Here is a 20,753-nt window from a genome sequence, read left to right as displayed (position 1 = left end):
GAAAGGAACCTTTCATGGTTCAGCATACCAAGACGTTTGGACAATTTACTGCTCCCAGCTTTGTGGGAACAGTTTGAAGATTTAAAAGTTTGAAGGTGGAACAGTTTGAATACATCTTTTTGTTCCAACATGACTGCAGACCAGTGTACAAAGCAAGCTCCATGAGGACATATAAGAGGGAGTTTGGCCCTGACCTGACCGAGTCTTGACCTCAACCTAAAGAACACCTTTGGGATGAATTAGAGCAGTCACCGCTCCAATTCTTCTCATCCAACATCTGTGTCTGACCTCACAAATGCACTTCTGGAAGAAAGATCTAAAATTCCCATAAACACTCCTAAACCTGTGGAAAGCCTTCCCAGTAGTGTTGAGGATGTTTTGCTGCAAAGGGTGGGCTGACATCATGTTAAACTCTGTGGATTAGGAATGGGATGTCACTCAAGCTCATATGCATGTGACAAGTGCAGACAAGGGAATACATTTGGCAACATAGTTTAAGTCAAAGGAGGCATTTGGTACTTTGCTGTGTGGTTATGTCTGTTGGTGTTAAGGTTAGGCTAATTTGCTCTTGATTTTTTTTTTTGTTTCTTTTTCTTTTGCCCCATTTTGAGAATTTTCCATTGATGCTTTATAATACATTCTATTTAAGTATTTGTTCTATGTAAATAATTCAGATCTTTTGTAATGTCTTTTAAAGAGTTCAGTGACTGAGTGAGTGCTTATGAAGGCTATAAGGGCTCTGAAACTGAAGCCAAATTGACACCTTCCCATATCACACATTTCTCCCACCAGGATAAAAAGTACAAAGAGGAAATGTTTTTAACTGTCAATAAATGAAAATGTCTTTTTGTTTTGTTGTTTTTTTCATGTTAGATATATTTTTTAAATGTAATAACACCCAGAGGGATATAACAGGGGTTGGTATTAGTTTACAGAACAGAAATGTTTTTAAAAAAAAGATGCCAAAGTTTAACCAATGAGGAGAAACAGTATCAGTGACATCATTTCTAACCTTTAACAGGAGTCATGCATCAAACTCCTTAATATAAAGACAAATTATTTCCACATCAGTTTCCTAACTGGTCAAAGTGGAGACTGAAGTGGTCTGTCTAAGGTAGGAAAGTTTTTTGTCTTTGTCGCTGCTATCAGTTCATTATAGTGCAGTATTTAGGATTCTTTAATGCATAAAGCTCGAGCAAAGCAGCTTATTTGTGTGAAGGTTGTGTGACCCCTTCTATGTACTCGGAGCTTTAGTTCTTTCCAGAGTTTCAGTTGGAGACTGGCTGGGCCACTCTACAACTTTTATTTTCTTTCTCTGAAACAATTGAGCGTTTCCTAGCTGTGTATTTAGGATCATTGTTTTGCTTCAAGTAAAATGATTGTTGTTTTTTACATCACTGCATCCAACACTTCGCATTGCACTTGAAGGTGTAAGGTTTGGATGCAGTTGCTCAGTCATGGAAACCCACTGCATGAAGCTCTCTACACACTGTTTTTGAGCTAATCTGAATGCCACATGAGGTCTGTAGTAGCCGACTGTGCAGAAGGTTAGTGACCTTTGTTCACTCAGCATCGCTCACTAAGCACCTCAGCATCCCCGGATGCCTCTCTGTAATTTTACATGACTTTGTGGCTGAGTTGCTGTTATTCCCAGTCACTTCCACTTTGTTATAACACCACTAACAGTTGATTGTGGAATATTTAGTACTGAGGAAATTTCACCAATGGGTTTGTTGCACAGGTGGCATCTTATCATGGTACCAAGCTGGAATTTACTGAGCTCCTGAAAGCAACCCATTGATTTACAAATGTTGGTAGAAGCAGACGGCATGCCTAGATGCTTGATTTTATACACCTGTGGCCATGGATCATCTGAATTCAATTATTTGGATGGCTGAATGAATAATTTAGGCAATAAAGTGTGTGTGACTTACTTTTACTCTTTTGTAAGGATCCCGAAAAAGCATCTCTATGAATTCCTCATCTTATGCCCTCAATGCGTCGAGCAGTCTGAACTATCGCGATTCGCCAAGTGCAGCCGTGGCCAAAAATGTCATCGTTCTGGCTCTCGGCTTTACCATCAACTATATTAACGGTACACTGATACACACCTTCAGAAAACACCAGGTCAGTATTTATTGTTATTGTTGTTTTTATTTAATTATCATTATTGGAAAAATATACCTAAATATTGCTAACACAAGAAATATATATGTATTAAAGTAATAAAAGTGAGATGAGGTGTTTCATGTCTTTCAGATATTTTATTTGAATCCTCGTTACATCCTGTTCATCCACCTGGTGGTGAATGACATGATCCAGCTCACTTCTTCAATTAGTCTATTTGTTTTCACTTATATCTTTTATCAAATTAATGTTGCATTCTGTTGCTTCCTTATCACTTTGGCTATCTTCACCACCTTCAATACTCCAATAAATTTAGCTCTCATGGCACTAGAGTGCTACATTGCTATTTGTTTACCACTGCAACACGCTGAGTACTGCACCACTAAAAGAACATACGTGGCTATAGGTTGGATCTGGGCCATGAGTGCAGTCTCAGCTTTGTCCGACATCGTTATTATTCTGGCAACAGAGCCAGTGGAGTTATTTTATTCCACAATACAATGTGAGAGAGATAACTTATTCCGGCATCCAATCATTGTAAAAAAGAAAGAGGTTTCATATTTAATTTTCCTAATTGTAGTTTTGCTCACCTTCATGTACACATACTTCAGGATATTTTTTGCTGCTAACAAAGCTAAATCAGCCAAGCGAGAGTCGAAGAAGGCGAGAAACACAATCCTGCTCCATGGCTTTCAGCTTCTGTTGTCTATGCTAACCTATATAGCAACTGCATTAATGCAGGCTCTGGTGCGCTGGTTCCCTAAACAGTATCTAATAGTTGTTTTTATTTCCTATATCATAATCTACATTGTCCCCAGGTTTGTTAGCCCTATTGTGTATGGGTTACGAGACAAGACATTTAAACAGTATTTGAAAAAGTATCTGTTGTGTACCATGAAAATGGGTAACGAGACCGATTTTAGACTATAACATTCTTGATCTAGCAGAGGGCAGCTAGGTGTATTGGTAAAAAACATTAATTAATCATCAGGTTAACTGGATTTCATCCTCTGGACATGCACTGGGTGCACATTGTGTTCCAGAAAAACCCCCAAATATTAGTTGATATGTTGGCTTTTTAAATGCTCAGACATAGGTATCACCATCAGTCTTGAAAATCACACATTACCCTTGCTCTTGTTAGTAGCGTTGTATAGAATCTGAATTAAGTTTAAAAAAAAAAACAATTTTAAAAAAGCAACAAAAAAAAGAAAGAAAAAAAAAACGTTACTGTTACCAGTGATAATTTACTGTTTTAACTCTTTGGCAAATATTTGTCCACTTTAAAAAAAAAAAAGAGCATCCTCCTTCAATTCTAAGGTTTTATGTATCAAAACATGATATGTAAGTAACAGGCGATACTAAAACTAATGCTGATGTCAGCAGTGGTAATATGGAAATCCCCCAAAATCTCATCTGCATTGTTTTTGTTCTTCTTTGTGTTGATGTCAGCATTATCTATATTGTAGTTTATAATGTAGTATAGTTTAGTGTCATTATGAATCACATAATGGTGTATTAATTTTTTTTTTAAAAAGCTCAAAGAAAGAAAGTTCCTTTGTCTCACAATGCCTAATATACTACTTTAAAGTTTGGAGATGATCCAGTGGAAACTAGTGTTTTCCTAATTGTGTGACTGTGTGATGTTTGATCTCTGACCTTGAAGCAGATACTAAAAGGTGTATTTTATATCTTTACCCATTTGATTGGAGCATAACTGGCTTAAATCTTTGGTTTCTATAAGCTTTAAATACTTAAATTCATGCAGTGTGTGATTTTGCAAAACCTTATACAGACATTGAGAATTTGTAGGGCGTTGTATTGGAAAAATATAATGTGTGATGAACATCTCTCTTCATTTCCTTTCATAAGATGTAGCACTTGATTACATACTCCCTCCCTTTTGGGGAAAGAGTAATCTGGCCTTTAGCAGGTCTTTAAAATAAGCAAATGCAATCTGACATGAAAACAGCGTGACATATTGTCGTTAGTTGTTGTTTTTTTATTATGCCAATATGCAGAAGCAGTGTGTAAAAAAACATAAATACATGCTTACTGATGTATTATTGTAGGTTCTTTACTTTACAGCATAAAATGCCTTGATGCAATTTTGGTTGTCTTTTGCAACTATGTAAATAACATTTTCTTGAATTGACAAAATGCTGCTAAATATATTTATTTATATAAAAACAGACAAAGCAACGACACCTCGAGCTGCTTTTTATTACAAGATTGCAACCCTACAATAAAACAGAGAAAAATCACCAACAAATAGATGGCAGCCTGTTAGCAACCACCTGGTGACACTGGGAAGGAAGAACTCCCTTTAAACAAAACCTCCAGCAGACTCAGGGAGGGGCAGCCATCTACTAAGACCAGTAGATGGCTGACATCTACTGGTGGCAGGAGGAGCAGGAGACAGGACCAAAAAAACACTGGAAAAGAGACAAAAATTAACAAAGAATGATTAAATACACAGTGGTATAAAAACAAACCATGAATTGCAGCTGGCTCCTAGCCTTTGCATCCTGACCCTCCCCCACATCACTCAAACAGCTGCTGCGCGGTGACCTGCCCCTCCTTTTTAATTACCCTATAGTGATTACGGTTCTCAGTACATCACTATAGAAATAGGGCCTGCAGGAGCAGGTGTGTTAGCCAGAGATTTGTGGTTGGGGCTATTGTCTGCCTCTCAATTTTATCTGCACTTTATAGGCCTTTTCCACTTGTACCTGCTTATTTTAGCTCGGCTTGACTACGTTTTTAGTGCTTTCCATTAGGTGATAGTTCCTGGTACCAGGTAATTACTCCGTCAGGGTTCCAAGAAAAATGTGATGTCAACCGACTGTATGCCACCAATCGGCTAGTGGTGGCACTCAATGAGTCATGACGGTGTCTCCTTCACAAAAATCCAAACCGCTATTTTTAAAACCATTGGTGCAGCCATTAAGGGAAATGTCTGCACAGAAAACAACATGCCATACACCGAGCAGCAGGTATACCATCACCTCGACATCCTCCTTTGTTGTGGCATTTGTTTTGCGTACAAATGATGTCACAGACTTTCAGCCACATTGCTATAACAACACCACTCATATTAAGTGGTACACGATTGTAATAGATGAGTTGAGTCACTTTGAGTGAAGCCAAATACGTACTAGTGGAAGAGAGCTAAAGACACAGAGTTTGGAGGGGGGAGGTTTGGATGATCAGCAGTCACATGCTCATGGTATCTGTCTCTAAATTAAATAGCACTGTAGTTTACACACACACACTCATGCTTTAAAACTCATATACACAGACACAACACATGCGCCAACATATCATGTCAAACGCTGACAACAGCGTGGAGTCTAAGACCCAAGCTGACATATAGACACAGATGAACAGGCGCACGCAGACACAAACATGCATTCCCACCCCCATATACACAAACAAATACTTGACACTCACCCGATGTGTAGACAGACACAAATAGACACTGTACACACATTCACACTCCCCAAACATACTCATTTTGCTCTGGCAGGAAGCATTTTTCTTCCTGCCAGAGAGCAGCACGGCTCCTACCGATAACCCTCAGTGTCTATATGCATTTAAAATTGAGGATAGGGCACCAGCGTCAGAGGTGGGTTTGAATACACAGACCATCCTCTGGACGCTGTATAACGTGCCCACCCCCACGTCCCTACATGTATGTGTTATGAGAGTGTGAGTAATGTGGATGTCTAGGTTGCAGAATAAAATTTAGGCACAGGCAGCCAGAAGGGGACAGAGGGGGAGTGCCTCCCCTGCACCCTGGTGACACACCTGCACCCCAAGCAGGTGACACACCTGCTTGGGGTGCAGGTGTGTGTGTGGGTGTGGTGGAGCGGGAAGAAGGAGGCAGCTGAGGATGGGGAGGGAAGAAAGGGGCCAGCTCCTGGGGCCAGCTCCCCCGCTGACCCCAGGAGGTATCCCAACACTCTGGAACCCACCAGGGCAATGTGGCCTAGGCCCATCCAGACCGGGGCCCACAGCAGCAGCACCACCCCGCCCCACAGAGTCCGGGGCAGCCCACCTGACCCCACCGCAGAGAAAACTGCACCCACCTCATCGTCCAATCTTCTCCCAGACTGCACAAGACAATAGACACCCAGTTTGAGTCATTCTCCACCTCTCCAATATCTCTCCCCTAAAGATATTGGAGTGAGCTCCTGTAGAGAGGAGACCTCCTGCAAAGATGTGCTTGGACTTCTGAGTTGTGAACACTCAAATCAGTCCATGCATGATTGCATGGCTCCGCCCATCAAAAAGCCACCACGGACCCTCCAGCGACGACAAAGGCTGGGGCGGTCCCACGGACCCTCCCCCCAGCGAAGGCGGATGAAGGCAGACGAAGCTGATGGAGGCTGGAGCGGCCCCACCGACCCTCCAGCAGACGACGAAGGCTGGAGCGATCCCTCGGACCCTCCAGCGAAGGCGGATGAAGGCTGGAGCGGTCCCACGGACCCTCCAGCAGACGACAAAGGCTGGGGCGGTCCCCGGACCCCCCAGCGAAGGCAATCCCGGACGAGCCCCCATATGTTACACCCCGGCCTAGGCAACCGGCATGCAACGCAGGAAAATAAAAATAAGGGGAAAAAAATAAAAACTACTACGGTTCACCACAAAAAAAAAATCCCAAAATGAAAGTATCGACAACTATTTACATTAAAGAAAAATAGGACATTTATTTACAGCAAAACACCAAACTATTTACAACGGGGGGAAGATCGCGACCCTGACACACTGAAACACAGGGTTTAAATACCTAGAAGGAGCAATCAGGAAATGGACAACAAGAGGGAAACACAGCTGGGGCAACGCTGAACTGACGAGACAGGGAAACGTATACTGAACACACTAAGATAACACAGACTTTCAAAGTAAAACAGGAAACACATAACAGTCACGCCAAAACAAAACGCCTAAAACAATACACTGCCAACGCCGAACCGTAACAGCATGTTCTAAAGAAAATCTAACTATGTTTTGTCATACTGATGTAAAAGACAAAAAATAATGGGTATTAAGGCCCTTAATGAGCAGGCCTTTTGAATGGAGTCCTTTAATGCATGCACATGGCCTAGGGCCCTGATACACATATAATACAGAGAGATGTTTCAGATGTTTCTGGAGAGCTGGGGTTAGTGGATGTTGTAGCCTAAATGCTGACAATATCCTCTGACTTTTCAAACTTTAAACAAAGACACTAGAGCATGTGTTGGTGTCATGTCAACCTAAGGAGATGGACCATAAGACAAAGCATGATATTGACACATTTGCAGAGATTCTTGTCTCTTCTCTGTGAGCTAGCAAAAGTGCCTAATACACACGTGCATGCACTAATGGGTACGAGCACTCCTACTACTCACAAACATTTAGGCACTGTCTCCCTCTCTCACACATACAGTATAGACACACCTGACGTCATTTGCATATAACCACTATTATAAATTATCAATCACTGGCAAGTGCTACAAGACAGAAGTCAACCATAACCAGGTGAGCACCTATTCTTTGGTGGGTGGGGTTGTTTATAAAAACAATTTATATATTCTTTGAGATTTGTATTGTATTGAATCATTTAGTGTAGTATATTTTATTTTATGTGATCAGCTATATAATAACTCTGATTGTAACACAACCAGGCGCAATTATCAACTATGATTTAAGTTACTGCTTTGAATGAGAATGCTACTATTATCCAGCTCGTTGTGACTAAGTTAATGTTATAGGACAAACATGTGGAGTTTTTTCTTTAATGAAAATGTCTTATTGCAGTTCACACTTAACTAAAGCAGAGTTTAGTGCAGAAAAGCATAGTTTGTTGTAAACTGGAGCAGAAAGGTTCTTGAACTTTATAAAATTGATGAGAATAAATAATTTATGGTGGATTACATTGCAGAAAATGCATTTTCTGAAATGTAAATTATTTGCTTAAGCAAAATGAATAATTTTTCATGCTTGGATATGGTGTTTTATGGTTGGTGTAATAGTGTTGCAGAATATTTAAGATTTCTAAGATTATTATTAATCAGATAAGGAATGCTCATAGATATCAACACTTTGCCGTGTTTTTAAAGTTAACACCTTCTGTGTTACAACCTGCCATAACAATCAATGATGTCTACAGGTTTTTTGGCCAACTCAAGAACCTTTCAAATGCTGCCATGAATTTGACAACAGTTATGTATCGGGACCCGTTAAACATAGCTATTGTCAAGAATGTGATAACTGTGGTCCTCAGTATCGCCATCATCTATGTCAACGGCACCTTGCTGCACACATTCAAAAAACATGAGGTCTGTATCCTGCTCATAAATTTTGCATCTATTTATTACATCCATTTAGAACTACATACTAGACGACAGAATGTGATATATTCTGCACGGTGAACATTCCATCGCGCAAAGAGACGTTGGAGTGACGTCTTTTAAGTGATATTTTTGGACGTCCAAGTTTGGTCACTGGAGCAGTTGTTTTTTATCCACCGTTCAATGTTTAGTGGAATAATTCACCTTTCATCTTCTAAATCCTGTCCTTCTCTTCAGGTTTTCAACACAAATCCTCGTTACATCCTGTACATTCATCTGGTAATCAATGATATCCTCCTGCTCATCATGTTCACCCTCTTTCAAGTTCTCAGTTACACCATTTTCACTCTTCATGTGCCCTTCTGTATTATTTTGCTAGTGATTGCGATAATTTCCACCCTTAACACTCCAATGACCCTCGCTGTGATGGCAGTAGAGTGTTATGTTGCCATATGCTTCCCTCTCCAGCACTCACAGATCTGTACAGTCAAAAATGTAACCGTTGTGATCACAGTGATATGGGTGCTAAGTTCACTTACAATTCTGCCAGATTTATTCACCATCTTGGCCACAGAATCCAGAGATTTCTTTCATTCAAGAGTCTTCTGCCTTTGGAAAACAACTTTCAGACCTCCTGAGCTAGAAAAGAAGAGAGATATATCCAACATTGTATTTCTGGTTATTGTTTGGCTCATCCTTGTCTACACATATTTCAGAATTCTTTTCGCTGCACAGGCAGCTGCTGCAAACGCCAGGAAAGCAAGAAACACTGTACTGCTGCACGGCTTCCAGCTGCTGCTGTGCATGCTCAACTACGTGTATGATTTGCTGCTGAATGGTTTGACATCCTTGTTTCCAAGTGGAGTACTGACTATCCGCTACACAGTCTCAATACTAATACATGTTCTGCCTCGAATCATCAGTCCAATTATTTATGGGATACGAGATAAGATGTTCAGAAAGTACCTGAAAAAATACTTGTTTCATACAAAAAATGCTAATGCTTTTGTACACAGGTAACCCAGACAAGACAGACATTGTTGACGTTACACATTTATCAATTTCTCTTAATTTTATTACCATTTTCTTTTAGATACAGGCTAAGTATAAGTAATGGGAGTAGTGAAATTCACTTTATGTTTCTCATATCATCCTGACTTACAATTTTTTTGATCTTTCTAAACTCTCATTCACAGTGAAACAGTGTTCTGTTAGTCTCTGCATTTTGAAGCTGTAGGCAGAAATACTGTAACTTCCTGTTTGTATCACAAAGGAGAAAACTGCAGTAACCTAACCTACAGCAAATAAAAACATATTTTCATGAGTTTTCAGAATTTGGTGTTATTGGATTCATTTTAGGTGCTCAGTGTTTAGTGTAATATGTTCCAAAGTAAGATGCTACTTCATTGACAGTCCGTTTTTCCATAAAGCATTACTGTGCTAAATTGAAAAATGGTATAACAGTTTTGTTGTTACTTATGTAAAACAGGTTCTCCAATTATGTGCATGATGGGAAAATAATCAAATGAGTCTTTTTCCTGCAAACATTTTGCTACCATTGGCTCACTAATGGATTTTATGTGGTGGTTTATGTGGAGGGAAATTTTGAAATTGCAGAGCAGGATACTTTATATAGTACTGTTAATTAGTAATTATTGCTTTTGGCTTCCTGTAAGCTACATTAGTGCTTGAACTTGCAGTGATGAAGTGAATGCAGAACACCACTGAACTGATCTGAATGGACTGGCTCATTGTCAGTGATCTGATCCAGCTTTTCAGTTTTGTTACTTGTGTTATTTGGTATCATACTTGAATTTTTCGTGACATGGGGTATTCGTAAGTCGGGGTTCCACTGTATTTAAGAATAGTTTATGTTTTTTTATTTATGTGTGCTCAAATGGAATAATATGGTAATAATAATACATTTGTCTTAAATTATGGATGCTGTGTCGGTCGCGAACGAAGTGGCTCTTAGAGCCGGATCTTTGAAGTGAACGACACGAGCCGGCTCCTTATCGCCAGCCGTGGGGGTTTTTTTTTTCTTTCTCTCACCCTCTCTCTCTCTCTCTCACTCTTTTTTCCCGCTTCACTCAGCACATGAGCCTTGTGCTTTGTGCTGGGAAGAGGGGGGAGGGGCGGAATTTACACTCGCAGTAGCACAGGAACAGAGCGGGAGGAAGAGAGAGAGAGCCAGGGACAACAATGTCACATTAGAAAGGTATAGTAAATACAGTTGTGGATGTTAAAGGATTCACAAAGTTTATTCATGCAGGCCCATATGACAGAGAATGTGCATCTTCTTTTTGTTTTCATATTTTCATTTATATGTAATTGTGTTGTGGTTTGCAGTGTTTTGTGTTGTTTTACTTAAAATTTGTTTAAAAGGAAAAAGCTGAAAATTTAAATAGCTAAAAGTTGAACTGCGAATAGTTGGTTTTTGTAATATATGATTTATTTATTACATTTTATGTGGAGAGAATAAATAAAAAGTAGATTTACGGTGGCCCCTACAGACAAAACACATACAAACTCCAAAACATGTAAAAACTCCAAAACATGTAAAAACTCCAAAACATGTAAAAACTCCAAAACACGTACAAAGCACAACAGAAGTGCTCCAGGATGCAGGCGAAGTGTTGAGCTTTTGTTACCTAGTGGCTACCCAAGCCAGCAAGTACCAACGACCGGATTTGGTGTGTGGTAGTAACAGGTAAATGAACATTTTTTTTTAAATCATTTGAATATATATGAGTGGTATACATACATATGTATATATATATATATATATATATATATATATATATATATATATATATATATATATATGTGTATATATATATATATATATATATATGTATATGTATATATATATATATATATATATATATATATATATATATGTATATGTATATGTATATACATATATATATATATATATATATATATATATATATATATATATATATATATATATATATATATATACATATATATATATATATACATATATATGAGCTGGCTCTTTTTAGTGAGCCGAGCCGAAAGAGCCGGTTCTCTAAAAAGAGCTGGAAATCCCATCACTATAGTCTTTAATAGATTTTGATATAATACTGTTCAAACATGATCTCAGATTCCAAAGTGAAAAACATAACATGCTGCAAGTGTGTTGACCAAAAATTATTTTCAAGAACATATATCTTTAAAAATAATTTAAGTATGAAGCTATAGTTTCATAGCAAATATTACATATGTCCAAAATTTTGAATGTAATTTTTTTAAACCCATCAGAAATGATTGTGCAGAAATTGTTCTGAAAATTTGATGATTTGAAATGGAATGACCCTTATGTTAACTGATAATTGCAGTGGTGTGAAAAATAGTTTGCCCCCTTTTGCGTACATTTAATTCAATTCAATTTTGCCTCAAGGTGCTTTGAATTCTAATGTAAACACTCTACAATAATAAAAAGACAACAGAGCAAACCCCACAAATCATATGACCCCCTATGAGCTAGCAACAGGAAGAAACCTCCAGCAGAACCAGGCTCAGGAAGGGACGGTACACATTGTTTAATATGTGCATTGAAGGACATTTCGTGGTCAAAAATGACTCCAAAGTTCCTCACAGTATCTCTGGAGACCAAGGTAATGCCATCCAGAGTAGATATCTGGTTAGACACCATATTTCCAAGATTTTTAGGCCTGAGTACAATAACCCCAGTTTCATCTGAAATTAGAAGTAAAAAATGAGAGGCCATCCATGTCATTTTGTCTTTAGGCCATTCCTTAGGTTTAACAAATTGGTGTGCATTATCTGGCTTCATGCATAGATAAACTGCATAGCAGTGAAATAGATGCTACGCCCTGTAATGACATTGCCTAAAATAATCATGTATAAAGTAAACAGAACTAGTCCTAGCCCAGAACCCTGTGGAACTCCATAATCAACCTAAGTGTATGAAGTGGAGTCTGCAAATACATGAACAAATTGGACTCTATGAGATAGATAGGATTCAAACCACTGCAACAGAATCTCTTTAATACCTCCAGCACGATCACAAATTTAAATATTAGAAAAAAATCTTACTAGTAAACACAAGTAAAATATGCTAACCTTTAACCCTAATGCTAAAAAGTGGATTGTAAAGAGCTGAAGCAGTATTTAAAATGTTTTCATTCACATTTGTGAATTTGTTAAGTTGCTAAGTTTTATCTAAACGCGTTCATGAGTCACACCTCACATAATGGGGCAACAGTTTGAGGCCTTCACTAAACTACACTCTCACCAAACTCTCTCACACACACAAAGGCCTTTGCTATTACTTGACTACTCTGTATTAGTAGCTGACCTACTAGACAGATGTATGACATGTGAGACGGTAACCACGTGAGTGCCTCTTCTGTGTTTTCTTGCATATAAATTCATAATATAATATTTTGTCTGTATATCAACTATTACTTCAGTTATAACTTCATGTTTAGAAATAAACATTGTCTGGATCTTCTTCTATTTACTCTTATGAAATGAGAGTTATATGTGTGAACTTAAAAATATATGCATATAAAATCACTTACAAATCGAGCTTGAGCGAGAATAGAAGATGTTTCTAACAGCAAATTCAAATTCAAATTCAAATTTTTATTTGTCACGTACACAGTCATACACAGTACGATATGTAGTGAAATGCTTGGACAACTGCTCGTGACCTAAAGAAAACAAAAAAGGAAAAGGCTATGAATAAGATAGGAAATAAATATGAAAAATTAAAAAGGGTAAATTTAACTAGGAAGGAATAAAATATAAATTAAGGTTAAAAATGAAATAACTGTACAACACACTGGGAAAGAATAAGATAAAATATATAAATTAAATTGAAAATAAAATAACTGTACAACAAAATACACAATATAGAACTATATAAGAATGTATGAACAAAATACACAAGAAGTATAAATAAATATATACACAATAACAGCAGCAGTGATTTAAGTAATGAAGTGAAAACAATGTCCAGAAAGTCCAGTGTGTGTGTAAGAACTGTATGTGTGGGTCAGTACTGTGTGGTGGTGTGATTGAGAGACCGTATCGCCTGCGGGAAGAAGCTCCTCCTCAGTCTCTCTGTGTTGGTCTTCAGGGAGCGGAATCGCTTTCCTGACCTCAACAGAGAGAACAGTCTGTTGTTGGGATGGCTGAGGTCCTTCACGATCTTCCTGGCCTTGGTCCGGCACCGCCTGCTGTAGATTGAGTGCAGGTCAGGGAGCTCGGAGCGGATGGTGCGCTCAGCTGACCGCACAACCCTCTGTAGAGCTCGTCTGTCCTGCATGGTGCTGTTCCCGAACCAGGTTAAGATGTTTCCCGTCAGGATGCTCTCTATGGTGCACGAGTAAAAGTTCCTGAGCACCTTGGAGGGCAGTTGGAAGTCTCTCAAGCGTCTGAGGTGGTAGAGACGCTGACGGGCCTTTTTCACCACGGAGTTGATGTGACAGGACCATGACAGGTCCTGCGTGATGTGAACTCCGAGGTATTTGAAGCTGTCCACTCTCTCCACTGGGCACTCGTTGATGACGGGGGTCTGGTAGTTCCTCTCCTGCTTAGTGCTGAAGTCCACTATCAGCTCCTTTGTCTTACTGACGTTTAGAAGGAGGTTGTTCCTCTGGCACCAGTTCTCCAGATTCCTAATCTCCTTCAGGTAGGCCGTCTCGTTGTTATCAGAGATCAGGCCCACCACGACGGTGTCGTCAGCAAACTTGATGATGGTGGTGGAGCTGGTAGTGGCCACACAGTCATATGTGTACAAAGAGTACAGCAGGGGGCTCAGAACACACCCCTGGGGGGCTCCAGTGCTGAGAGTGGTGGAGGCTGAGACATGTCCGCCCATCCTTACTGCCTGTGGTCTGCCAGTTAGGAAGTTGGAGATCCACTGACACATAGATGAGCTGAGTCCCAGAAGCTCCAGCTTGGTGGTGAGTGTGGAGGGAATTATGGTGTTAAATGCAGAGCTGTAGTCTATGAAGAGCATTTTAACATAATTCCCCCTTCTAGTGTCCAAGTGAGTGAGTGATGTGTGGAGGAGATGAGAGATGGCATCGTCTGTGGAACGATTTGGACGGTAAGCGAACTGTAGTGGGTCCAGTGTGTCTGGTAGTGAAGAAATGATGAAGTCTCTGACCAGGCGTTCAAAACACTTCATCACTACTGAGGTGAGGGCTACAGGGCGATAGCAGACATGTTGAAAATAACAACTGAAGACCAAGGTTAAATTAGCAGCTTCAATTTAGTGTTTAGTCTATGGTGTACCATTTTTCTCCCTTTGTTTTCCCCTATGCCGATAAATGAGTAAGTTTAAAAAAATGATACGGTAGCATGGTGGCAGCACATGGCAGCATGGTAGTTTAGTGGTTAGCATTGTTACCTCACAGCAAGAAAGTCCTGAGTTCAGTTCTAACATCTGTGTGGAGTTTTCATGTTTTCCCTGTGTGTCCCTGTTTTAGTGTTAATTGATTCGAAATTGGAAATAGGGCAACCTTTTGCACTAATGTGAGTGTTGTCTGTCTCTGCGTGTTAGCCCTGTAACAGACTGGTGGCCTGTTCAGGGTGTACCCTGCCCTGAAGACAGCTGGGATAGGCTCCAACGCCCCATGATCCTGAATAGGATGAGAGGATGGATGGACATGGTCCATAAGAAGTGTGATGCATTTAAAATAATGGTCATCATCAATCACCAGAAAATGAGAAAACTAGTTTATGGTAGGCATTACAATGTAAGACAAAACTATGTAATAAACATATTATCAAAATTATATTTGTAAATTGATTTAAAAGCCATAGATTGTTTTGTGATAATAATATTTATGAGAGGACAAACAATGTCAGTATTAAAGTTTTCTCTGTTATATATTCCCTGAGAAGTGACATGCTGATGAATAACGTCAGGAGTGGGTCTCTGTCTACTGAATCCCAACTGGAAGCTGGTTCCACAGAAGAGGGGCCTGAAAGCTGAAGGACTTGCCTCCCATTCTACTTTTTACCTCCGTCCACATATGTGGACATCACATTTTGGGTTATTTAGACCAAAATACTCAATTTTGCTCTGCAAGGGCCTGATATACAGGACATTATACTGCTACTGTTCTATCAAAATTTTAAACGAATATCCTCAGATGTGGCTCAGATTTTTTCTTAAAAACAAAAATAAGGTAAAAAAAAAAAAAAAAGCTGGTAATTCTTTGTTTTTACATTTCTCCAGCCCCAATCAGCCCAAATATCAAAGAGAAATTAAAAATGCATGCCGTGGAGGTTAAAATACTCCAGGAACCACAAGTAAACCAGCAACCACCATGGTGTTGTTGAAATTTTGTCTCTCATGCCATGAAAACGATTGAAAGTTCAGGTTCGCTTTCATTATACCCTCCTTAGGTCATCAGTCACAACTGAAAAAAAGTATCTGGCAAAAGAAGTGGATTGTAAAGAGCTGTAGTAGAATTTTATTTAAGATTTCATTCATCTAAATTGGTTTGTTCAGTACTGCGTGTAAGCATCAGGATTTATGAAACGTAATGAGCTAAGGCACACGCACTCTGAAGGCTCTCATGAAACCACGTGCACATGCACACACACAACCAGACCCCTTCACTATTACCTGACTAGTACCAGTACTCTATATTAGAAGTGACAATCTACCTGACTTACCAGACCTGTGTGGTATGAGATCATAACCAGGTGAGTGCCTGTTCTTGAATTGTTTGTGTGTAAAGAGATAAAACGATATCACATAATAACGATCTTTTTCATCATTGTGTTCACTTGATGTTTTTTTAAATGTTATCAAGTGTTACAGTATAAATAATATGTGTGCCTTACGAACCGTTGTTTTACTGTTTGCTGTTTTTCTTTCCTTGGCAACAGATTGGTAGGTTAAAAAATGACATTGTGCATAAAAATTAAACATATAACAGAAGGATCATCATCATTACCATTATGATTGGGCTTACAAGAAAAAAAAAGCATATAATGAATACATATATGTATATTTATTTACTCTTCTGGCTTCTATTTGCTATTTTTCTTATTGAGAATAATGTTTCCAAGATAATCAGCCTTCAGTATTGAAGCTTTCCTATATTAATGTTTTATGTTATATGAACCTGAAATGCTGATGAATAAAGTGTCCAGTTTTTAGAAAACTTTTCAGACGTCTCAAGAACCGTTCAAATGCTGGTATGAATTCGACAACAGCGGTGTATCAGGACTCCTTAAGCACAGCCATCATCAAGAATCTGATTACCGTGGGTCTCTCTGTCTCCATCATCTACATCAACAGCAGCTTGGTGCACACATTCAAAAAACATGAGGTCTGTATTTTATTCATTCCTGATATTCATTTTGTATAATTCAATATGTTTGGGATGTATGTGGGACATCGTATAATGTGATTTATTTCATGCATATTCTCAGGTGATCATCTGTAATGTACCTATAAGTCTAAACTATCCTGTCCTTCTCTTCAGGTTTTCAACACAAATCCTCGTTACATCCTGTACATTCATCTGGTAATCATTGATATCCTGCTGCTCATAATATTCACCCTCCTTCAAGTCCTCAGCTACATCATTTTCACTCTTCCTGTTCCATTTTGCATCATTTTATTGTTGATTTCCATAATTTGTAGCCTGAACACTCCACTGACCCTTGCTGTGATGGCAGTAGAGTGTCATGTTGCCATATGCTTCCCTCTCCAGCACTCACAGATCTGTACAGTCAAAAATGTAACCGTTGTGATCACAGTGATATGGGTGCTAAGTTCACTTACAATTCTGCCAGATTTATTCACCATCCTGGCCACAGAATCCAGAGATTTCTTTCATTCAAGAGTTTTCTGCCTTAGAGAAACTGTTTTCAGACTTCCTGAATTAGAAAAGAAGAGAACTATATCCAACATTGTATTTCTGGTTATTGTTTGGCTCACCCTTGTCTACACATATTTCAGAATCCTTTTCGCTGCACAGGCAGCTGCTGCAAACGCCAGGAAAGCAAGAAACACTGTACTGCTGCACGGCTTCCAGCTGCTGCTGTGCATGCTCACCTACGTGTATGATTTGCTGCTGAATGGTTTGACAAAGTTGTTCCCAAAAGGAGTCCTGACTATTCGCTACACAATCTCAGTATTCGTTCACGTTCTGCCTCGACTTGTTAGTCCACTTGTTTATGGGATACGAGACAAGGCATTCAGAAGATATCTGAGAAAATATCTGTTCTACTCACCAAATGCTAATGTTAACAAAAGTTAAAAACAATGCCATCAGCGCTTTTAATTTAAAATACTGAGATTGAGTAGTCTTTGTTTATCTTATTCTATTGTCCTTTTTTGTTTGCATATCTTTCTAATCTAATGTCACATTGAATGTGTCGAACAGTAACTTTCACTATATGGCAATTTTATAAGACACGATTTTATAAGACACTTTAGTGTTCGGAAAGACAAAAACTGCAGAATTCAACCAGAGAGCTGAAAATATGGACGGAAATAAAACTGGACAAAATGAAAGCAAAGTTAATAAAGATGGAAGAAAATGTTGCACAAAAAGGCAAAACAAAAGCCATCAACATAAGAAGTAGATATTACCAAAAGAACCAATGCAAAAAGAGTAAGTATAACTAAATAATACAGAAAAATATTTTAAATATATACATTTTTAGGAGCAATGTGAAGGAACCCAAGAGCTCTAAAACAGTCAGAAGTGCCCACCAGAAGATGTCAGTAGAGCCCAGCCAGGATTTTTCAAGCCAATATTTGGTGACTTAAAAAATGGTAAAACTTTATTTCAGAGTCTTTCCTGACATTTCTTATGTGCAGTTATTTATCATATTATCTATATTTAAACGAGTTGAATGCAGTGATTTTTCCTTGATAAAATAAGATCCAAAATACATTCTTCTGAGTTTAAGAGTTTCTCTTTAATTAACTAATACATTCCAGGTGATATTTTTAAATGACTTAATGCATTAAGGTAAAAACACTAAGGTTTACAGAATGGAAAGTTCTTCAGCATTAGTGTGGTGCTCATAAAAATAGCAGCATGTTGATCGATGCTGATGACACCTACCTTAATGTGCTATTACATTCTTTTATTGAGAAGTGCATGATCTGTAGTCTGCTTTATTTCTTGTCAGAGTCATAGTACTTATGTAAATGTGTTGTTTCTTATTAGAGATCAACTAAAGCCATCTTCTTCTAAAACCATCTTCAGTCTTTTGTAGATGAGGCTTTTTAAAACCAAAACCAACCATTTTTCATTATTCATGTACAAATGATCCTCATTATTTATGTCTTTGCCATAGTCCATCCTGGGCCCTATACTACAAAGACAGTTTAAGGAGCTGGGAAAGAAAAGCATCCGGACTTCTGTAAGTTTCTTGAAGACGTTTCATCCAAGAAGTGTATTCAGTTCTAAGAGCAATCCCAGAGGCCCAGATTTTTAAGGGCTATTGGGAGTTTCCTTAAGAGGGTCCTGAACCCCCTATTGATCCTCTGCCAAATCCCAAGAGCCTAGGTTTGAAAACATGTGTGGGTCACAATCAGCCAAGGTTTCAGGTGAACCCATTGTGAAACATAGCCCCACCCTATCGAGTGACTTACTGAGATCAAATGGCCCAGGATGTGAGTGGGCATTAAGGCATTTGGGCCATTCTCAAAATTGGATTATAGATGGCAGAGAGTTGGTGTTGGAAGGCACACCTCTTTTCAAAGATAGTCATTCACAGTGGACATAGATGGGCTTTCCCTGCATGTGTGTGTTCCTCCTTTTTCCCTTCTGCCACAGTCCCAGAGGGAACAGTCCTGATTACTCCAAGTTTGTGTTCCAGAGGGTAGTGGAAGTCAAAGAGTAGGTTCTGGTCCATGTGTGTGAACGACTTAAAGATCCAGACACTTTTCTTTTTAAGCTCCTTAAACTATGATGACCTGGATGACTGAGAACCTTCACAAACATATAAAGAGAGTTCAACATACCAAGAGTTTCCCCTCCATGTTCACATGAAAGACGTGGTCTTTCAGCATCTAACCAACCTAAATCCCAGCCCTGGCAGATCACCATGTACTAAATAGAAGTGAAGTAGTTACAGAATTGAAAAGGGGAGGAAGGGAGGGAGGTGCATGTAAACGAGAATGATAGCTTGCAGAACTGGGAGAACCTATACAGATGAAAGCCAGAAGGAGCGCGTTTGGAGGCGTGGTCCTGCTCCTGAAATTCCGATCCATAATCTCCAATTGTCTCAAGGGGCTCTATGTTTTAAGGTATAGACCAGGGGTCCCCAATCCCAGTCCACAAGGGCCGGTGTCCCTGCAGGTTTTAGATCTCACCCAGGGTCAACACACCTGAATCACATGATTAGTTCGTTACCAGGCCTCTGGAGAACTTCAAGACGTGTCGAGAAGGTAATTTATCCATTTAAATCAGCTGTGGTGCATCAAGGACACATCTAAAACCTGCAGGGACACTGGCCCTCATGGACTGGAATTGGGGACCCCTGGTATAGACCCTACAATACAGCAAAAACAGGGAAAACCCCAACAATCAGATGACCCCCTATGAGCAAGCAATCTGGCAACAGTGGGAAGGTAAATAGTGCATAAACACAGTGAATTAAAAAAAATAAAAGAAGATGACGAATAGGTGACGAATTATGAATTTAGGACCCGTTTTAAAGTCCTTTTATTGGTTTTTAAACCTCTAAATGGTCTGGCACCTGTTTATTTGTCTGACTTGTTGAAGCCCCACGTCCCCACTCGTTCCCTTCGGTCAGCTGAGCAGTTGCTGCTTTCAGTCCCAAAGTCACGGCTGAAACTTGGAGGAGACCGAACGTTCTCTGTTGCAGCGCCGAAGCTTTGGAATAACCTTCCTCTCCATGTTAGACAGGCTACATCAGTGCCAGTTTTAAGTCTTTATTAAAAACCTATTTTTATTCCCTGGCTTTTAACTCTGTGGGTAACTGACTTTTTTAATTTTTTTTATTGCTATTTCTGGTTTTATTACTATGTGCATATTAGTATTGTACAGCACTTTGGTCTACCAGGTGTGTTTTTAAAGTGCTATATAAATAAATGATGATGATGATGTTTTTGAAAACATTTGTCTCATGGCATGAGGATTCAGGTAAAAGAGTACAAAACCACAAATATATCTAATAACGTTAAATCAGTAACAATTTGCACAGTGACACTGCACCAGTGGCATAAACATGCAAAGTCCAGTTTAATGACTCTGATTAGCAGACATGCCTGTTAAGATT

The 20,753-nt window shown here is 39.1% G+C and overlaps 3 protein-coding genes across 3 annotated transcripts; all 3 read left to right on the top strand.

Annotated features, from left to right (window-relative positions):
- Nucleotides 1-1,971: 1,971 nt before the first annotated feature.
- Nucleotides 1,972-3,143, top strand: LOC147331393 (odorant receptor 131-2-like). The gene is made up of 2 exons (XM_086294345.1): nucleotides 1,972-2,127; nucleotides 2,260-3,143. The coding sequence occupies exons 1-2, from the start codon at nucleotides 1,972-1,974 to the stop codon at nucleotides 3,055-3,057; spliced, it is 954 nt and encodes a 317-aa protein (XP_086150471.1). The 3' UTR covers nucleotides 3,058-3,143.
- A 5,505-nt stretch (nucleotides 3,144-8,648) lies between these two features.
- LOC147331392 (odorant receptor 131-2-like) lies at nucleotides 8,649-9,609 on the top strand. Its single transcript, XM_086294343.1, has one exon. It carries the CDS (start codon nucleotides 8,649-8,651, stop codon nucleotides 9,483-9,485), a length of 837 nt encoding a protein of 278 aa, XP_086150469.1. The 3' UTR covers nucleotides 9,486-9,609.
- Nucleotides 9,610-16,684: 7,075 nt separating this feature from the next.
- On the top strand, nucleotides 16,685-17,752 carry LOC147331391 (odorant receptor 131-2-like). The gene is made up of 2 exons (XM_086294104.1): nucleotides 16,685-16,816; nucleotides 16,973-17,752. The coding sequence occupies exons 1-2, from the start codon at nucleotides 16,685-16,687 to the stop codon at nucleotides 17,750-17,752; spliced, it is 912 nt and encodes a 303-aa protein (XP_086150230.1).
- Nucleotides 17,753-20,753: the final 3,001 nt, after the last annotated feature.

This window comes from Aulonocara sp. 'chitande type north' Nkhata Bay, linkage group LG5, assembly GCF_057382095.1.
Source record: "Aulonocara sp. 'chitande type north' Nkhata Bay isolate Kocher_YH1m ecotype deep benthic linkage group LG5, A_spYH_male_GT1.1, whole genome shotgun sequence".
NCBI classification, from domain to species: Eukaryota; Metazoa; Chordata; class Actinopteri; order Cichliformes; family Cichlidae; genus Aulonocara; species Aulonocara sp. 'chitande type north' Nkhata Bay.
The sequence above is the reverse complement of the archived record's forward strand: the minus strand, read 5'-3'. Positions and strand labels throughout refer to the sequence as shown.